The 21747-nt window shown below is 40.9% G+C and overlaps 1 protein-coding gene across 1 annotated transcript in view; it reads right to left on the bottom strand.

Annotated features, from left to right (window-relative positions):
• Positions 1-3550: 3550 nt before the first annotated feature.
• PRPF40A (pre-mRNA processing factor 40 homolog A) overlaps positions 3551-21747 on the bottom strand; it is a 36007-nt gene continuing 17810 nt past the window's right edge. The window contains 18 exon segments of the mRNA XM_056861114.1: positions 3551-3774; positions 3776-3847; positions 6312-6440; positions 6646-6707; positions 6795-6891; positions 6985-7071; positions 8542-8637; positions 11113-11250; positions 11978-12094; positions 12271-12362; positions 12500-12614; positions 13271-13404; positions 14747-14897; positions 16019-16127; positions 16941-17105; positions 17360-17424; positions 18050-18158; positions 19799-20092. Coding sequence (XP_056717092.1) covers positions 3697-3774; positions 3776-3847; positions 6312-6440; positions 6646-6707; positions 6795-6891; positions 6985-7071; positions 8542-8637; positions 11113-11250; positions 11978-12094; positions 12271-12362; positions 12500-12614; positions 13271-13404; positions 14747-14897; positions 16019-16127; positions 16941-17105; positions 17360-17424; positions 18050-18158; positions 19799-20092 — 2110 coding nt within the window. The 3' untranslated portion in view covers positions 3551-3696.

The following is a 21747-nucleotide window of genomic DNA, read 5'->3' on the forward strand; positions in this document are numbered from 1 at the left end:
AGCACAAGATGCTTCGCTTCAATAGTGCTGAGCCACAAGAGTCCAAAAATCCACAAAGCAGTGTTTACTGGATATGTTAAGTTTTTAGTCCATTCTTCTCCAGTGGGGAAACCTATGGAATCCAATTTTATTGCATTGCTTGTTATTGTATGTATTATACTAGTCTTTATCATTTTTATAATTTTGTAATTTGCCTTGAATCTCAAGAGAAAGGTGGATGAGTAATGGAGTAACGAAGTATAGATGGGGGTCAGTTATAAGCACTACAATAATTCTGATTCTCAGGGTTTATCAACCGTGTATTTCAATTGTAGGTAGATTTGAAGATTTCGGAATAGTTATAAAGCATGTTTGTAAATCAATGGTAAGTGATAAAACATGCATAAATAATGCTTATTGCAATCAAAGCACACACAAAGACTTTTTACAAACAGATTGAAGTTATTTAAGGCCAATTTAACTATAGTCCCTCCCCCCATTCTTACCAGAAGTTAATGCCTTGGTTTAAAAAAAATGTGTCTGAATGCAGAGATGTGTCTGTAGTTCCATACAATAGAGACTGGACTTTAGAACAAATCATGAAAGGAAGACATTCCAACACCTAGGTTGTTTCCACTACACTGTCTTAAAATGATGTTAGTTTATGAACACATGAGGAAAGGTCAGAAGTCCAACTTAAGAAGGTGGTCTAAGCACTGTGGCAAAGTGTGTCATTAAAGTAGAATGTTAAAGAACAGACTAGCCCAAGTAACAGGAAGTAACTGCTAAAGGAATATGAAGGAACATGAATTTTATATTTTATTTTTCCATTAAACACAAGACAGGCAGCCCATTCCTGAAGGTGGGTGTGCGGTGGGCAGGAGTGGCACAGCTGTGGCGCCTCCACAATTTACAATGTAAAATGGGGAAAATGCTCCCATAGAAAACAGCGAGGCTACGCTCCCAAAACAGGTGGAGTAGTAATGCTGCACCTCGAGGGGGTGTTCTCGGGGCAAAAGGAGTTAGGATGCTGCCCCCTGGAATGCCCCCCCTCCACTTCTGGGATTTCACTCCCAGCGTGGCTTACCAGTGCCGGCATGAATGCCCCATGCCAGCGTAAGTGCCCCTTATCCCAAGATAAATGGGCACTTATGTCGGCATGGGGTCATGCCAGCTCCTATGCCAATTCAAACCCCCCTTCAGCATTACGCTCGAAGACAAAGCTTTAAGGAATTGTCTTAGAAATATGTTTCTTCATGTAAATTATGCAAAGCAATAAAGTATATTATAAGTAACTACTCCTGCATTGGGGAGATAGATGGCTATAACTTCAAAATTCCCAGCTGTTTTTGCTCTGGCATTTCCCCCACTTATTTCAAGCTCATTGTACTTACACATGTTATCAGTCTGAGCACTCTAACTAGGATTTGCTTTTGCTATGGTGTTTAATTAGTGAATGGTATTTACATTGTTCTCCAAACAAAAACCCAAAGAAAGTGAATTTTTGCCAGACTGAAAATATATATGTATTTTTTTAATTTACTCAACAAAATATATTTTTTAATTTACTTAAATAATATATATCCTTGGCCCTCATTCTTGCATCTGTAACTTCCTCGACACTACACCACATGTAAAAGATTGGCTCTGTGCTCTAACATGTAAGATACAGCTGAAAAAAAGCCAAGAGATAGTGCTTCACTAAAAAGGAATTAGTCTGTAGATGAGGTGCACATCTTCTGTACTCTTATAGCAATGCAAGGAATGGATCCTATTAAGAACATAAGAAAAGCCATGCTGGATCAGACCAAGGCCCATCAAGTCCAGCAGTCTGTTCACACAGTGGCCAACCAGGTGCCTCTAGGAAGCCACAAACAAGAAGAGTGAAGCAGCACCATCCTGCCTGTGTTCCACAGCACCCAAGATAATAGGCATGCTCCTCTGATCCTGGAGAGAAGAGGTATGCAACATGACTAGTATCCATTTTGACTAGTAGCCATGAATACCCCTCTCCTCCATGAACATGTCCACTCCCCTCTTAACGCCTTCCAAGTTGGCAGCCATTACCACACACACAGGGCAGGGAGTTCCACAATTTAACTATTTGGATGTGATAACATACATTGTATGCCACTCTAACAATCAATGTGGATTGCTGCACACAGAAATTCTAAGGAAACCAGTGAGACCTACAGATGACTCAACCCCTATAAATCTTCATTTGCACTGTGAACTACTAATCTTAACATCTCTTAATAAAAACAACAACACACAATATCCAAAATTAGTCTGTGAACACCATCAGCATATTACACTGCTGGGAAAAAAGGTTTCTACATAGTTGCTGGTGCTGGCTTTCAACATTACCCCTTTTTCTTTTCAAGAAAAGATATACTAGCAAGAAGCACTACACAAGAGAACTCAACCTCCATGTGCTGTCTTCAAAATAATTAAATGAAAAGTATGTGAGATCAGCATGTATCAGCTGTACAGAGCATTTTAAAAACAGGAAAAAATACTAGTGCACGCTAGAAGACAAGGTTTAATAAGTGATAAAAATGTACAAAAATATTCAAATCAGAAAGGTTTTAGAATCTGTACCACAGTAGTCAATACTCCTCATTGTATAGGGCAGATAGAACTCATCAAATCAAGGTTGGTCAGAGGCTATTTATAGTACAAAGGAAAAAGAGCAGACAGAAAGAGACCAAGTTCTTAACATCAGGTCAACATTTCTCTTAAAAGCATTAGGTCAACATTGATTTTCTAGACAAGAGTATTGCAACTGCTTCTCAAAATTTGGTGGTACATTCTGAGGAAAGTCCTTAAGGCATCGTATTGCAATAAATTTAGTCTGATTTTGCGATTTCTGTTTTAACATCAGATTAATGCTGAAATAATGTCCTCTGCCAAAAATTTTACATCTATTATAATAAAAAAATGGTAGCTCTATTATTACCTCAGCACAATTTAGTGCCTTTTATAAGCAAAGGCCTTTCAGGATTTCCATCAATCATCTATTGTTCACAGTTTTAAAACCTGACACTAAAAATTTCGCTTCAGGGTGAAACTTGGTATTATTTCAACCGAAAGACAAAAATTCAATACAAATCACCAAAACATCCGTTTGGCCAGCAAGGTAGTGTACAAAACCTCAGCAAAAGGGGTTTGGACCACTGTAAATCAAGAAAAATATTCAGCTCTCTTCTGTCTTTCCTTCCATTTGCAAAAAAAGAAAAAGAAACCTAGATAAAAACCCCAATGGAAGTTGAACCGCAAGAAAATTAGACCATCGTTCCAAAGATAATTACTTGAGCACCTCTTCTATCGTCCCTTTCCTGACCTTGGCAAGAAAAACAAGTTTGTGTCTTTCCAGTAAGTGTTCTGAACGTGAGAGGCCTGAAAAGCTCTGGTGCTTTTCCAACCCACTACAGAAAGGGCTTGAAAAACAAAATGATCTTCTGCTTGTCCTATTCTACGCGTCTTTATGTGCTCTCTGAAGAATGTCGAGGTGCATGGGGTATATATACAGGCTGCCTAGATTAATCAGAAACAGAACTCAGCTTGAATGCTTAATGTTCTTTTTCTTTTTTTCTTTTTGCCAATTTGCGGCCAGGCGCACAACAATAGTATTTGAAGATATTTAGTCACGCAGTAGAGCTGAAAAGCCATTGTAATATCAATGGAACTCAGAACATTAGAACCCATTTCCTGAAATTAGTCATCTATAATTTTTATTAAATCACATTGTAAACATATTTGGTATAAATATTTCTTATTGATCTTCATCCAGTTGCTCCAAGAGGGTCCTCCTTTGTTTTTCTAGTTCACCTTCACTTAATTCACTACCAGAGGTATCCCAATTACCCTGCAAAAGGATAATGAAAAATTGACAAGCTTATATATTACAATGTCATATTCAGCCATCATAGGTGTTTTCTATTATTTATTAATAACTACCAGCAATTTCATACTTCAAGCAGTCTTAAACCTGAGGAATTTCAAGATCTACCAGATATACCACAACACAAACCTTTGCAAAACTGAACTTGCCATTTAAGTGTTGGCAAGTTTACAACAATGACAGACTGAAAAACTGGGCTAAAACTAATAAGATTAATTTAAACTGAGATAAATGTAAAGTTCTGCATTTAGGCAGGAAAAACCAAATGCATAATTATAAGATGGGGGAGACTTATCATGGCAATAGTATGTGCAAAAAGGATCTAGGGGTGTTTAGTAGATCATACACTGATCAGCAGTGTGATGCGGTAGCTAAAAAGGCAAATGCAATCTTGGGCTGCATCAACAAAAGTAAAGTGTCCAGATCACACAAAATGATGGTATCACTTTACTCTGCTCTGGTTAGACCTCTCAAGAGTATTGTGTTCAGTTTTAGGCACCACAATTTAAGAAGGACGTAGACAAGCTGGAACGTGTCCAGTGGAGGGCAAAAAGATGGTGAGGGGTCTGGAGACCAAGTCCTTATGAGGAAAGGTTGAAAGAGCTGGGTATGTTTAGCCTGGAGAGGAGATGACTGAGAGGTGATATGATAATCATCTTCAAGTACTTGAACGGTTGTTTTCTGTTGCCCCAGAAGGTCACACCACAACCGACGGGTTGAAATTAAATCAAATGAGTTGCCGGCTAAACATTAGGAAGAACTTCGGTTCCTCAGTGGAACAGGCGTCCATGGAGGTGGTAAGCTCTCCTTCTTTGGAGGTCTTTAAGCAGAGGCTAGATGGCCATCTGACAGCAATGCTGATTCTGTGAACTTAGGCAGATCATGAGAGGGAGGGCAGTAAGGGTTGCGTCAGTGCTTGGTTCTAGTGACCCTTTCTTACATGCCCAGGGTTAAAGCCGATCGCCACTTTGGGGTCAGGAAGTGATTTTCCTCCAAGCTAGATTGTCCAGGGATCCTGGAGGTCTTTTTGCCATCCTCTGGGCATGGAGCAGGGGTCACCGGGGTGGGAGGTGGGTGGGCAGAGAGGTGAATTTCCTGCATTGTGCAGGTTGGACTAGATGACCCTGGAGGTCCTTTCCAATTCTGTTCCTATGATTCTAACATAGCCAACGGCACGGACTGTCTCCAAAGACCTGCTTTTAAGCACACCACTGGAGTTTCACTTTTTTGATTTAATGATAGCAACACCACCACCTTTTTAAAGTGTCTGAACCATCATTTCCATCCCAGTTCCCATTACAAACCACACTGAAACATCCTTAAATTTACCAAAGGTTTGCTATGCAACACGGGCCTTCGGTTTGAGAAAGACCAGTTCAGAACTTTCTTGGGGTGTCAACGGAGTTGGCCGCAAAATTCTTTGGAAGAAAGCCATTAACAACATTAAAAAATACATCTAAATGGCTTTAAGTTGATTCGGTCAGTAACCTGGCTTGCCTTCAAGGCTTGACTATGATGGCACAATCTTTTCAATGCTCTGCTGCCACCAGCTCTAAATGTAGGAAAACAGCTGTTTAGAAAACGATTCAATGGCAGCGAAGTCTTAACAGTTCCAGCCTTCCCCCTCACCTTTCTCTTGTCCTAGGAAGGAGAAGGAGTAATTACCTAAGCAGGAGCTCAACTTATCCCTGCTGCTGGCTGGCTTAAAGAAGAAACACACTAACATTAAACATTTTTTTTTACTTCATTTATACCCCACAGGGACCCAAAGCAGCTTATATTCTTCTCCTCCCTTTTATTCTCACCACAGCCCTGCGAGGTATGTTAGGGCGTGAGAGAGTGACTAGAGCCTAAGGGCACCCAGCAAAGCTTCCATGGCAGAGTTGGGATCTGAACCTGGGCCTCCGAGATCCTAGCCGGACGCTCTAACCACTACCACCGGCTGCTGGACCAGCAACTGGCATCTGGAGGGACACTGCCTCTGCACAAGTCATTTATTGGAGGAGGAGGAGGAACTCACTCAAATTGCAATTCTGAAACAGCCCTCCATGTGAACAGCTGCAGTGCACCACTGCTACATTAGTGGTGATTTTAGAAGCATGGTATATAAACTACAACTTGCTAGGTACAAGATACTGAAAATAGTGGAGATGGATGCTTGTCCAAGATATGCTTCAGGGCATAAATGTAGTTATTAAATCATGCTGCTCTAATAAGGCCTGTTCCGTAGGCCGGAATAATCAGAGATTATAAAACACAATCTCTCTGCACAGAATCTTTTTTTTTTGGTTGTTTGTTTTTAAGTATTGTTATACGTAAACATCTGCACAAGCCACGTAAGGCCTTGCAAAGCTGTAAATACAAAAAGACAACACTCTCCCTCTCCCACACAGTAAAATAATTTTTTTTAAAAAACAAGCAAACTTACAGAATCTTTACCAGGACGCTTTTTGGGAGGCGATTTATGCTTAGACTCAGATCTTTGCCGACTTCTTTCCTTTTCGTTCTCTCTCTCTTTTTTGTCTTTTTCTCGATCAACATCAGATTCCGGAGAATCCTGTATAAAGTAAAACAAAAGTATAAAGCAAGGCTGGACAGAAGGCAGAGCGAGGAAACGGTCAGTGAAACAACGGTCAATTTCCAGTGGACCATCTAGCACCTGCCAGTTGCCAGGATTCTAGATACAAATGAGCTATAAGAAACTAAGGAAGGACATGGCCAAACTTACCTAGTTCAGAAGCCCAAAATCAAAAGATACTTACTGATTTATGCCTCCTCTTTTTGCTCTTCTTTTTGTGTTTCTTTGACTTCTTGTAGCTTCTTTCTATTAACGCATTAAAAATTAAATACAGATTAAGACTAATAAAACGCATCACTGTTAATCTTCTTTTAACGAGATCTAAAAACTTACCAGATTCGGCACTGGAAGAGCGTTCAGAAACTGACCGTGACTCTGAGCGTTGCCTCTTTTTCTTCGAATGGCTGTCGTCATCCTCTGATTCCGAACCCTATAATTAGAGTGTTTAATATTTAGCATCACCTTTAAAAGTCCACTTGGGATAACTAATTGCTTTGATACGGCACTTTATTAAGGGCCCTACCGAACGAGAGCGAGACCGCTTTCTGTGGTGCTTCTTAGATTTTTTAGAATGCTTCTTGTTCTTTGAATGATGATGCTGGCATTCATGCTGCAGCAATAAGAAAGATAAAACATTAATTATTCCTTTGGTATATCCTGATGGAAAGCAAGACCCAACCTGCCTACACTGACAACACACCTCCAGAGCCTCTTGTTCTGAAGGCATCTGGTAACACATTTCTGTATCTGTAACTTGCCTTTCATCCCACTGTCCCTGCAAAGTCCCATTTGCTAATATTACTCAACTGCTTGACACTTCAATAGCGAGTGAAACTGCAAATACCAAACACCCCTCGTGAGGAAAGACATTTGAAAGGAATGATATACAACAGTTTCAATAACGTGTTAGCGGAAATCTTTACAGTAACCCTTGTTGACAAAAGTTAATATTTTTCCAGTTGTTAGGGAATTTAATAAAAACGTAATCTAATGAAAGATGTAAAGTCACCCATTAAAAATTAATTACAGTCCACACTCTCAGGTAAGAAGCTAGTATTCTAGTAAAGATATTCTTCAGCACTCAGTGACACTGACAACCATCCCAGTTAAATGGGCCAAAGTGAAAGATCTTATACAATGTTTCATGAAGAAAAGCACTTGCTGTCTTTCAGCCTAATTTTCCAATTCTGGATAACTTTTGGCTTGCACCTGTGTGAAGCTGGCAGAATGAGGGCAGCACACAAGAAGAAGAGCTGGTTTTTATACCCCAATTTTCTCCACCTTTAAGGAGTCTCAAACAGACTCTACCTTTAAGGAGTCTCAACAGATACCTTGTGAGGTAGGTGGGTCTCAGAGTTCTAACAGAACTGTGACTAGCCCAAGGTTACTCAGCAAGCTCCGTGTGGAGGAGTGGGGAAACCAACCTGGTTCACCAGATTAGAGTCCACCACTCATGTGGAGGAGGAATCGAACCCGGATCTCCAGATTAGAGTCCACCACTCTTAACCACTACACCACGCTGGCTCTCACAGCACTTGTTACTTCTGCACTGGGTGTGGGGGGAAGCAAGGAGGGCATTTACAAACAAGCCTCTATTACAGTGTTCCTACATACTCTCGTGTTCCCCAGCATGCATACCCTGTTCCTGCCCTCTCCTGGGGGTTCAATATTTGCTCCAAGCACTTCCCATGCTATTAATAAGGGGAACAATTCTGGACAAGGTAAAAACATAACCATAACCCTTTCATAGTCTTTACTGATCAAATCAGAAGAAGAAGGGTAGGTTTTTATATGCCGACTTTCTCTACCACTTAAGTAAGAATCAAACCGGCTTACAATCACCTTCTCTTCCCCTGAGGTAAGTGAGGCTGAGAGAGCTCTAAGACAGCTGTGACTAGCCCATGGTCACCCAGCTAGCTTCATGTGGAGAAGTGGGGAAACCAATCCAGCTCTCCAGATTAGAGTCCGCCACTCCAAACTATCACTCGTAACCACTACACCGCAGTAATCAATATTTGCCTTTAAGAAACCGAACAGAAGATGCCCTGTGACAACATGACTAACTAGAACAGCTGGTTACCTCTAGTAAATACATGAAATCCTTAAATATTCTTTTTCTTTCTGATTCTAGAGTGATGTCTTCAAATGCTGGTTCTTTCACAAATCTTTCTCGAATCTACGAGTGAGAGGAAAATTGTGTATAGGTTTCTAACATACATAATGTTTTTCCATTACAAATGTATTTCAGGATAAAAAAACATCCACATCTTACGTGTGACGTAAATACAAGCCAAGAGTTTTTTTAATCTTGAGTTATTTCCACAGCACACCAGAAGATTTTTTTACAGCATTAATTCATGAATGAGATTTAATCTGTCGTAAAACTACCAGAAAATCTAATTTATGTATTCAGTATCTGATACTGTAATTTAAACCTGAAACACATATAATCTGCATTTCATAAAGAAATAGTACCTCAGTATTAAGAGTAAGGATGTGAACTAATTATTTACTTCTGCTTTTTCATACATACATTTCCTTGTATACTTTTTAAGTGCTAGATGATTCCTGAAATTGCCTCCTAGAATTCTGCTGGGAAACCATTATTCCATGGCTGTTTCCCTGAGTTAATTAATTTGCAGATTCAACTTTACTTGCTAGCCTTCAGTTGGTTTATCATTCTGTTTACAAAGTCTCTTTGATCCTATTAAGCGTCCGCGGATTGGGAGTGAGGTGTCAACCAATATACAGATAACACCCAACTCTTTTTTCTCCTTAAGAACTAAGCCAGGTGGTTCTGTGGAAGCCCTGAATAGATGCCTGGAGAAGGTAACGGGATAGATGAGGGCCAACAAACTGAAGCTCAATCCAGACGAGACTGAGGTGTTATTGATCAGTGGGAGAAGATGCTCAGGGACTGTGGAATCAGCCTGCACTCCCTCCTGAAGGAGCAGGCTGGTAACTTGGGGGTGCTACTAGATCCTGGTGTACCTTCCTCTGTATCTTTCCAATTTTTAGTATATGTGCTGCCGAAGCGAGCACAGGATCCTGGCATGCTGAAAGAGGCTGGGGTCTCCTCTGTGGCTTGCGGTACCTTTTATCAGCTCTGGATGGGATGCCAGACACAGACATTCCTCAAAAAGGCCACAGACATCCATGTTCTGATCACACTGAAGATAAGTTACTGTAATGCACTCTACATGGGGCTGCCTTTAAAAACAGTGTGGAAACTTCAATTGGTCCAAAATGTGGCAGCCAGGCTATTGGCAGAGATTGATGACAGGGATCATATTACTAGGGATCATATCACTCTTGTGCAGAAAGATCTATACTGGTAGCCATCTGTTTCTGGGCACAATTTAGAGTGTTGGTTCTTAATCTAAACAGCTTGGGACCAGGGTATCTGAAGGACCATCTCCTCCCATACTATCCAGTCTGCCACTTAAGATCTGCCTCTCAAGCCCTGCTCTCTGTGTGTCCACATTCAGAGGTTATGCAAGTGGTGAGTAGAGACAGGGCATTTTTTTGTGATGGCACCTCACCTCTAGAATGCCCTTCCCCTTAAGGCTCCCATGCAGCCTGCTTTACTTCTTTAAGGCACCAGGTCAAAACACATCTTTTAACCCAAGCTTATGATTAGGGGGTTTATCTTACCAGCTTTTAAATGGTCTGCTTCTGTTTTACGATAGTTTTTGAACTGTTTATGTCCAGTGGCTTGTTTTAAATACTGTGGTTTTAACCGTAAACCGCCTAAAGCAGGACATCTTAAGAAGATGGGATTCTATTTGGCACATTTATGCCAGTATTTTGCTACATATTACCGTATATACTCGCGTATAAGCTGAGTTTTTCAGCCCAAAAAAAGGGCTGAAAAAGCCGAACTCGGCTTATACGCGGGTCAATATGCTAAAGGAGGGAGGGAACTTACCGCCGTCACCGCTACCGCCATCGCCGCTGGGCCCGTGTGGCTTCCCCCAGCTGGCAGCGGCCGGGGGGGGGCCTCCTACAGGCGCAGGAGGGCCACGCCGATGCCAGGCCCGCGCACCTTTCCCCGGCCGGCAGCGGCCTGGGGGGGCCTCCTGCAGGCGCAGGAAGGCAGTGCCGCCGCCGGGCCCGCGCAGCTTCCTCCGGCCGGCAGCGGCCTGGGGGGGCCTCCTGCAGGCGCAGGAAGGCTGCGCCGCCGCTGATTCGCCACTTCTCCCGGTGAGTAGGGGGTTCAGGGGCTCTTCCCCCGCCCCCCCTTGGATGGCACTGGGGTCGGGGTGGGTCGGGAGGGCCCGGGAGGCCGGCGGGAGGGCGACCTGGGGCAGGGGCAAGATCATCCCTGCGCTCTAAAATGGCAGCCGCCATTTTAGAGCGCAACATTACCGGTAAAGGGAATTTCTTATTGACCCTCGGCTTATACGTGGGTCAATAAGAAATTCCATTTTCTGGCCTCAAATTTGGGGGGGTCGGCTTATACTCGGGTCGGCTTATACCCGAGTATATACGGTAAGACACTTTATGTGTATTTGGGAAACCATTTTTCCCTACAACTTTCTGATCATGTTAGTAATAAAAAATTAGCCACTTTATGTATGAAGGGATGAACACAGTGTGTTGAACAACAACAACAAAAAGACTTTCCGAGACACTGCTGCATAACACTTACCTCTTCCCATACTGCATCCATTTCAATTGGGGGAGTGGCTTGTTTTAGCATGCTCTTAAAAGCAGATTCTTTCCGTTTCATTTTGCGAGCTTCTTCTTTCTCTCTCTCGCGCTCACGGGCTTCTGCCTTTTCCAACAGCTACATTAACAGAAATCCAAATGACCATTCAATGAAATACATAATGCACAAAACAAGCAAATAAAACAAAAAAACACAATTTCATTTCGCATTCTGATCATCGTGTGTGTTGTGTTTATCACATGGAGAATACTTTTTCTATTAATCTTAGTGTTAAAGACAACCCTGAAGGTCACACCACGTAATGACCAAGATTTCAAGATCCCAAGATTTTCTTCCTCTTTTTTTCATCATGCAACCAGACAAGTACTGAGGAATTTGAAAACTTGCTCACTACATCTAGTTCACCCTAACATCAAAAAGTTACACTATAGGATTATTTTTTGGACTTTCCTAATAGATCCAAAATGTTTTCCATTATCATTTTCTCCTACTGAATCTCACAACACTAGTAATACTATGAATGATGCAGATTTGCAAATGTTCCACACTGTGTTAGAACACACTGCAAACTTGCTATCAATGGGTTAGGTTTTGAAGGCTTTCCCTCGTGTGGAATCTTTCACTCATGACATGTTTCAAAGCTAGACTTCTGTATGAGAAAACGTGAAGCTGAAATTAAATATTTTGTTTGAGTAACCTCTTGCACAAGAGCTTGGGAACTTCTATAGCACCACGTGACCTCTTGTCTGCAAAATGCGTACCAGCATTCATTTGACATCTCAACAAGGCTTTCTGGGACCAGCGCAGCGATCTTAAGGTTTACAGAAGAAAATTTAAAACTTACGCTATTGAAAGCCAGTTTGATATTTCCAGCATCTAACGTGGTAGCTCTTTTAGTTGAACTGATGACAGTGACAAAGTCTTCAAAAGTAGTATTCACTTCAACGACAAATCCTTTATCCTGCAAAACAGCAATGTCGATAAAACTAAGAGACATGGAAATCTCATGGTAGCAATCAGTCAGTTTTTTGCAACAGCACATGAAATCCCAGTTGCTGGCCCACAATGTATTTAGTCATTTTCATATTAAAAATACTTCCCCCCACCGGGCACTTAAATAAAAAAATTTGTCCTCACCTTTAAGATGTCTTTTATTATCTTTTTCTCATCATGGTAGCGTGCTTTCAAATCTTCAACATAAAACTTAAAGAGGTCAAGGGCTGTGGAGCCTAATAAAAGAAACTGTATTAGTCTAACCAACAAACAGCACATAAAAGTACACTATCAGCCCCCAGCCACAATTTGCCACAAACGTACACCCACTGTGTGTTATTTTCAACAGATTAGAAACAGAAAACATATTCACCAGGCTGACCGAGCATGTTCGTAAACCTGATATCAGAACTTATAGTGGGATACAACTCCATCCACGATGACATTGAATGCAATTGGCCGTGTTCATGCAGCTCATCCAAAAATATCTGGGGGTTGGGGAGAGAAGAGTTGAAAGTGGGAAGTTTAATGAACATTTAAACTATAATTTAGAGGGAACTGTACCAGATCTATCCTTTCTACAGCCTCACAGTATCAGGAGGGAATGCCCAATTCCAAAAGAGAAGCAGCTGCTACTCCGACTCCTCACTTACTACAGCATCTATTTCCACAAGACAGAACAAAGCACCATTGCAAAATACAAACAGGTATTCTGTATACGTGACTTGGTATCAGCCTTGGTAAAGTGCTTGGCTGCTATAATTTTAGGGAACCTACTGGTAATTAGGCAACAAGTCAACATTTTTTGTCACAAAACAGACTTGGGACATTTTGAAGCTCTTAAGGTTTCTAGGTAAAGCAAAATGAAGCAGAACCAGAAAACTTATTCCTTCATTTTTTACCCAGAGGATATGTCCCAGAAGAGGATCAGTGGAAAAGAAACCACATTCAAGTAAAGACAGTCATGTTCTGCACAAGCATATAAATGCTACAAAATTGGTTTCATGGAATCTCAGTATTGAAATTACTATCTGCACTAATTATTTGCACACTGAAGGATACCCAGGTAATTTACAGCCTAGTCAATTCCTTATATAGCTGAAAGCTATTCTTTTGTTTCTGATGTTAACATTTTGTCACCAACCTGGAAAGATTCTCGGTTTTTACGCTGTCGCCGCCTTTCCCTGAGTAAGCTCTTTTGTTTTTCTTCCTCTTCCTCTTTTTCCAAAGCTCTTATGTGCTCTTCGAAGCAAATCAAAGCATCCTCTTTATCCATATCTAGAAAAAGCAGCAAACTTTTTTTTAGATAAGTCTAATAGAAAGCTAGTTAGAACAATATTTTATCAAGGTTTTTAAAGGTCTGGGGAAAATGTGTTTCATAACTCATGGAAGTTTTATAGACAAAGTCTGCATCCAGCCTAGTTCAGTTTAAAGGAAACTACTGCTTCAAAAGAGAAAAGAGGAAAACCCAAAATTACGGACACCAGTATCCTGTGGAAAACTGACATGTTTTAAGATTGAAGCACTTTTTCAGAACAATAGCTTTAAGAGAAACATAACAGGAGACCAAATGTATTTCAAATTATCATGGGGAAAAAGAATATATATCACTGAAACACGTTAACAGCCCATTACTGAGCTTTCGGCAGCCAGGGGTGGCAGGGGGGAGGCGCCGCTGCAGCACCTCCTAAGCAGTTCTACAGCTGACAAAAGGTTTTTCTTTTTAAAAAAGCTGCTAAAAAGCAGGCACAACCTCGCTCTTCTCCCCGCCGGCGTACCCGGGGCAAAAGGAGACAGGATGCTGCCTACAGGCAGCCTCGCCCCCGGAACACCGGCATGGGCCTTTATGGTGGTAGGACACTGGCGGAAGGCCCTGTCGGCGCCCCAGGGTGGCACTACCACGGCAGCACCGGGAGACCAGTGTCCAGGCCTCTCTGCTGGCGTTTGGGTTACTTATGGCGGCATAAGTAGCCAGACGCTGGTGTGGGGGCTCCCCAACACTGGCACAGCCCCTTCCTGCCTCCTGAGGACTTTCATCCTCAGAAGTCAGGAATGTGCTGTAAGACAACAGCTGACTCATTAATGCCATTCTTTTTGGTTCAGTAGAAAGTATTTCATATATTTTAATTCTTCCCAAAATTTCCGTTTGGTTTTTTTTCCCTGGATACTTTTTTGAGTACCTTTTAGAACAGAAGAGTCCGGTATTGAATTTACCCCAGACAGCAAGCACAAGGACCCACATAAAGATCTTTTGATTCTGAAATATAAGCCTGAAAATTGCTCAGGTAAGGGAGCTCTAAAATGGCATCGGAGCCATTGAGTATGTAGATTGGCTCATTGATGGCTTAGTTAAGAAGGTGGTCTTGACCACTCTTAGAAATTGCAGTGACAGAACAGAGGCATTTTTCCAGCCTGAATGGCCCAGACTGCACTGAATATCCAGGTTACTGCACAGTTTAAGGAGGCAGTAGTTTCATGATAAAAAACATGCTTGGGGTTATGGCAGCTGAAATAGCAGTGTAATAATAATTCTACAATAAACAGACTACAAACTTAGCCTCAATGATTTAGTTGCTGCTGCCCCCTAGTCAGAGCTAAGCCTCAGACATTTTATCCTTACTCTGAAGTTCCTCATCCTCTGCAAACGTGGGATTGTCCATCAGATACTGCTGGGCCTCTGACCACGTGGTACAGTAAGTAACATTAGCCATGTTGTCCAGGATGTTTTTTAATGCTTCCCAGTTCCTCTTCCTTAACTGCTTGGCTTGCTCCTGAAAAAGTAAGTCAGATAAAGTTTAATAGCATTCATTTCTCTGAAATACCTGGTATCAAATGTTATCTTACTGTTAAGGGCTTGAAACAAGTCCAACAATCCATATGTTTCAGACTAAGGCTGCAATCCTAAAGGGGGGAAGCTCCTTAGGTGCCAGCGTTATCCTGTGGCGGCATAAGTGCCCATTTAACCCTGGATAAGGGGCACATATGCCGTCACAGGTGGCATCTACACCTGTGCTGGGATGCAATGCAGCCACACAGGGCTCAGGCACCAGCGCTGCCCCTGGGCAGCGTTCCAGCAGCGCAAATCCCCATGCTGGCATCCTGGAAGGTGTTCCCGGGGGCAGAGCTGCCTTTAGGCAGCTTCCTAACCCCTTCCAGCCAGGGAGTGCCCTTTCTCGCAGCATCGTGGCTATGCCACCGTTTTTGGTGACATAGCCCCATTGATTTCTGGGTAAGTTTTATGTTTATCTTATTTTAATTTTGTTTTGCGGCTGGAAATCCTCTGTGGCTGCGGCATGGCTGCGCCACTCCTGGCTGTCAACCCCCCCCATTAGGACTGGGCTGCTTGTGAAATTCACCACCATATGACAATGCTTCTTTCATAAGGAAAGGTGACACTAAAAATGTTGCATTGCCAGAGTGCAGACAGAATTCAGTTTGGACCCAAAGACTTCTCCTAGAACGGTTTAACTTTTATATCACGTTTTGTTTTTGTTCTATCTTAACTATTTTACAATGTTATATGCTGTTAACAAGGAAGTGTAACTGGCCAAATTCTCCTATCCAACAAGATTCAGATAGGCATAAGGATTCCATAAGATTCATGTTAAATTTAGCTAGTTAATTTAAGGCACTTGGTGAAAATATGTCTGAAATAAATGGAGCATACATTTAAGTAATAGTGTATTAAAGATGAAACACATTGTTAGTTGTCAAAAACTAGCCATGAGCTTTCACAGTCAGAACTAAAGGATTGATATCTGTATTCACAATCGTTAAAAATTTAGGCAGCTTTTTCCAGTTACAATGAAGAAATGTATAAGTTCTAAAATCTCTACAAAGAAAGAATAAAAACAGGTAGAAAGAATTCAACACAGTAAAGAAAAATAATTACTTTTTCTTTTTTTGACAGAAAGAACAGGACATCTTCATAGATTTCAAGACGGTCACGTTCAGATATTGCGTTCCAGACCTCCATCTCTCCAAACATTTGTTCAGCTTTTCTGTACAGAGAATCATAAGGAAAAAAACTGTGGACTCCAGTATCAACATATTCATTTTGATTGTTCTTGCTCTTCCCCATTAGTCACCCCATCCCTTGGGAAAAATTGTGAAACAAGACGATCAGATATTTATAATTTATTTGGATCATGCAATGCTACCTAAGTTGGGTTTATTACCACAAAATTATTTGCTCTTGGCAAAATCAAATAGAATACACACTCTGCCATGGCAGGTCTTTTTTAATTAAAGAAATGGAATTCTTTCTTCAGATTCCCAGGTTATATCATTTGAAAGCAGTCCTACTGACATACACCCCCATTCATACCAGACTTAAGAGCCCCTGAGGCAGCAATCAAAAAAATTGAAATTAGCTTTAAAATGCATACATATAAGTCAAAATAACAATCTCAGGTTGTCACCTGTCTTGCCTTAGATGAGGGGGCACCTGAAGGAGGGCCCCTGAAGTTGACTGTAGCAGACGGGTAAGGGTTCATATGAGGAAACAGAAAGAGAGAGACTCCTATTGCCTCTTCTTTGTGTTATGTCAGCTCATCAGATGAGCAGGTTCCCAGTACAGGGATTACCCAGCACATCACACCCAAAGCAGGTCGGGGTGGGGGTGAAACATGTTAACAATAAGATTTGTGAAATTCCCCTCCTTACCCTATTATAAATTGTGCAAATCCACTCTAAACGTAAAACAGAATTAAAAGTTCATAATTATTTTCCCCTCTAACCTTCTCCAAGCTAAAGAATTTTAAATCTGTGATTTAAATCCACCCAAAAAGCATTGCATATCAGGTCCATCTTACTTGTATCTGGTCGTAGAAGTCATCTTTTCATGGTTTTCAAGGAAACGTTGGAAAGACTCTTTTGCTTCTTTGTATTTTAATCTTGCTTCTTCTTTTTCTTCTTTCTCTGTGTGGACTTTGTAAGCATTAAATGCTTGTTTTTTCTCACTTAGCTTTGCCAAAGCACTGCAAATTGAGAAAAAGAAAGTATTTAATTATATATACATAAAACAGCCATTACAATTATTAATTTTTCAAAGAATTATTTTAATCCTATATACAAGGCAAGAATTTCTAAAAGTGTTTAGAGTGACTGCTTTTCTACAGGATGAAAGTCACTATTAAAAAGGATGAGCCAACTTGAACAATTATATGAAGAGCAGAACATTAATTTATGTAAACTCCCACTTCGGTTAAAAAGGATTCAGAATAGATTATACCTGTATCTTGGATCATTTATGATCATTTTCATAGCTTGTTCCCAAGAGGCATTGGATGGTACACGCTGTGAAAATATTAAGTGAATAATATAACTTCTGCCATTGTCATTTTTGTATATGCAACAGTACACTTAATAGACATATCTAACTTGTGAGACACCACTATCAATGTTACTGATATCGAAATAATATTTGTCTCAAGAATTGTCATAATTTCCTGTTTCTCACTTTAAAAAATACAGCTTCCATAAAATTAGCAAACATAATACACAGGACACTTTCTACCACTATGTTTCTCCAACCACTTCTAGAAAAGCAAGTAGATTAAAAGCATCATTGGCCAACTCAGAAAACAGTAACACAGTAACCTTTCAAACCTACAATGATATTTCTGTAGCAATGTCTGTAACACAGGTCCACTTAGTAAAGAAATGTCACAAAGACTCTTTTACAAAAAATGACAATTCAAGAGGCACAAGAGGACTGTCAATGTTTTTAGACCCAATTTCTCTTCCTCTCCTACTCCCAAATTCTAGACTAAGGCATTTTGTCTATCATGTTCTTTTTCCATGTGTAGTTCAGCATAAATGTCCTTTTTCAAAATTTCTTACAAAAATCAGCCAGTTCTCTCAAAGCAAGTATTAAACGTGCAACTCTTCACATATTAAATATTAGATGCAATATAAAAACCTTTTCTTTCAATAGTTCTTTAAATGCTTGCTTGGCTTCTTCTTTTGTATTCCATGTATAGGTTTTTTTAATTGGTTGGGCTTCCTCCTCATCTTTTTTGGGGACAACACTATAGATTGAAAAAGAAAATATTTGTTAGTTACCCAAGTAAGGTTTGGCGCTTATTTAAATGAAAAGACGCTGGGGTGAGAGCCATAAATAATGATACTGAACTTCTTCCCCTCCCCCACAACCCTCCCACAAATGGTAGCATAGGCAGAAATCATCTGAGGTATATCTAGGTTCAAGGATAACTGGGCCAGACTGCTCTTATTTCTCATAAGTAAAAATGCATCCATTAAAACCATAATTATATTGCTACTACATGTCCAGTTTAGTAATATTAAAAAGCTGGTTCCTTAACATCTTAAATGGAGAAGGCACTTTATTTTGATATGTTTCTACAAAGCCCTTTTCAAGAAGCCAAGAGAACATCCTGAAATCAAGAGGGGAGAATCCGTGCAAACACAGTGGTCTATTTCAAGAAACATTTTTAAAAGAAGGACAAATGAAATTAGGTTAAGAGTTTTACCCTTCAGTTGCAACATGAGCCCTTGGAAATGCAGGTATACCAAAAGTAACATTAAAAAGAATTAAACTTTCTGAACACTTATTGAGGATCTTTGGAGGTGTATTGTTGCTACGGCAAAAATAAAAGATTTCCTATATCCCTCCTCTTTTTCTTTATTTCCTCTTTCCGTACTTCTCTTCCATCTTTATTATGTACTCGTTTTCCCCCAGTAACTCCCCAGGGTTCCTTATGAAGTTCTCGAGAATCCATAAAATACACATAAGGTTAGTATTCAACAGTGACCATCTACTAAGAAACATACTGCAAAATTGGATTTCTATGTGAGATATTATAAATATATGAAAATCCAAAATGTTACCCCCTACAGATTTTCTTTTTTTTACTGCTGAAAGTTAAAAGAGAAAGTCCATAGCACGACTACAGCTGAATATCAAGAAAACAAAAGATTTCTACAGGAGAACTACACAACTTTAAGGTTGACAGTGAGGAAATTGAAATGGTTCAAGACTTTCTATTCCTTGGCTCCACCATCAACCAAAAGGGAGACTGCAGCCAAGAAATCAGAAGGAGATTGAGACTGGGAAGGGCAGCCATGAAGGAGCTAGAAAAGATTTTGAAGTGTAAGGATGTGTCACTGGCCACCAAGACTAGATTAATTCATGCCATTGTATTTCCTATAACTATGTATGGATGTGAAAACTGGATGATGAAGAAAGCTGATAGGAAGAAAATAGATTCCTTTGAAATGTGGTGTTGGAGGAGAGGGTTACTGATACCGTGGACTGCCCAAAAAACAAATCAGTGGGTTATAGATCAAATCAAGCCTGAACTGACCCTAGAAGCTAAAATGACTAAACTGAGGCTATCGTATTTTGGTCACATCATGAAATGACAAGTCACTGGAAAAGAGGAAGACCCAACAAAAGATGGACTGACGCAATAAAGGAAGCCACAGCCCTCAATTTGCAAGATCTGAGCAAAGCTGTCAAAGGTAGGACATTTTGGAGGACTTTCATTCATAGTGTCGCCATGAGTCGGAAGTGACTTGACGGCACTTAGCACACACACAGATTTTTAAATATGTTGTGTTCATGTGCCTTCTACCCTTTAGCTTCATTTTCTTTGACAAATCCGATTTTTTTTTAAACATAAAGGGTCCTCTTCTAGGTACTACTTACTCTGTGGACTCCTGTTTAGGAATTTCTTCTATGGAGTTAGCGACAACTTCCGCAGTCTGTTCCTGCACTATAGGGGCAACGGGCAGAGCCTGCTCCTCGGCTGCAGCACTGACTGCATTTTCATTTTCAGCAACAGGTGCAACAGCAGAAGGTTCCGCTTCAGGGGCTGCCACTGCAGGTGCAGCTGGGGCAGCTGGGGCAGCCGGAGTTTCCGCAACAGTGGGAGCTGCAATGGGAACCCCTGTGGCAACGACTGCTGCAGACAATGCCGAAGCGGTTTCTTCTGATTTACCACTAAGTAAAGAAAAACAAATGTCAATTGGAGGAACAACAGGAATTTCACCACAACGTATTATTATCATTTTATTATTTATTCAAATTTATCGCCTGCCCTCAATACTCAGCCAGCCAAGCTGGGCTCAGGGCGGATAACACTCTATAAAATCACATACAATCCCTAAAACATCAAGCTAAAAACATAATATCACACTAATTAAACAGCAAGATGGCATTTAAATAAACCAGTTGCCACTACAGAACTGGTTTACAGCAGATCACCCCCCACCAATGATGGGGGGGGGGGGAGGATGGGAAGGCAAGCAATAATGGATAACTCCCAGCTGCCCTCAGTTATACATACATGTTCCTTTGTTAGTACATTAATAAGCCCTTGCGGATCTTCGGGCACCTGGGCATCCTTTACCCCATTCTTCTTCACCAGTTAATTATACATTTCCACTTTTGCAGCTAACAGACTGCCATCATGTCCAAAGTGGCAAACTATGGCCTACGCTTTCCCTGCCAGCCAGGACAGAGTCAGACTTGGTGATCCTGACTGACAGTGAAAGTGTACGCCATTGTTCAGACACAACAGCAAACTATGATTTGTGATGGAAGCATCTAATCAGCTGATCATTCAATTCTAATCACAAAAAGGAAGCACATGAGTCCAAACAATCCCCACCTCAGGGTTGTTCACACAGCAGCAAGCCATAGTTTGGACCATGCCTGCACGTACTTGTTTTTACTGGGGGAAGGGAGGGTGTCCCAGTATATTCTTGGCAAAAGCCTATTTGGGCTATGGGTTTGCACTGATGACTAATTCTTCTGTCACCCCATATCCCCTGAAAAATGTCAATGACGCAGAACACAGACTTTGCCCATACTGACTCTATACAATTCCTCAAGAGCTTAATTAAGTCCAGTACATCAAGGGGATCTTGCAGAAACTGGCAATCTCCTGCCACCTTATCTTTCCTTGCTAACCCTGCTGAAACAGAAATTGCATAGGATAGCAATTTGGGCTGGGCTGAGGGGCATGGATCTGCAGTTTTCAGCCAGGTTTTTCTCATACAACCTAAGTAAACTGGTAAGTGAAGCTTTGGTGCTACTGGCCACAACTCACAAATTAGTCTGAAGCAAGAATTTAAAACATGCAGCTTCATAGACTCCCAAGTTCACCTATAGTGGTCACATAGGGTTTTGCACACAAAATTTAAGGGAAACTAATGTTTTCTGAATTAAAAAAGTACATTTAGCACTCTATCAAGCAGAAGTGAATGTAATGAAGGAAAATGAAAATTGTGTTAGATCCTCAAAAGCCATTTTAGCACCTTTCTTCTCTGCAGCAGCCACTTATGCACCCCAAAGCTGCTGCTGAGAATTGGGCAGTATTCCATGTAGCACAGGGGGCTTTAGCAAAGAAATGGGTCTCTTCAGCAATGGACTCATCCCTCTTACATGGGTAGAGCTTGTGGACTTCATTCCACTTGTACAAGGCCAATGTGTCTTATTTCTTTTTTTAAACACAGATGACATCCCTGCAAACTGTTTTCAAAACTGCTATATTTTAAGAAGTTTTATGTAAATATTTCTAGAGAAACTTAAACCCTCATCAATTAGAAGAAAAGGAGAGCCAGTGTGGTGTAGTGGTTAGAGAGTATTGGAGC

The sequence above is a fragment of the Euleptes europaea genome, chromosome 15 (assembly GCF_029931775.1).
Source record: "Euleptes europaea isolate rEulEur1 chromosome 15, rEulEur1.hap1, whole genome shotgun sequence".
NCBI classification, from domain to species: Eukaryota; Metazoa; Chordata; class Lepidosauria; order Squamata; family Sphaerodactylidae; genus Euleptes; species Euleptes europaea.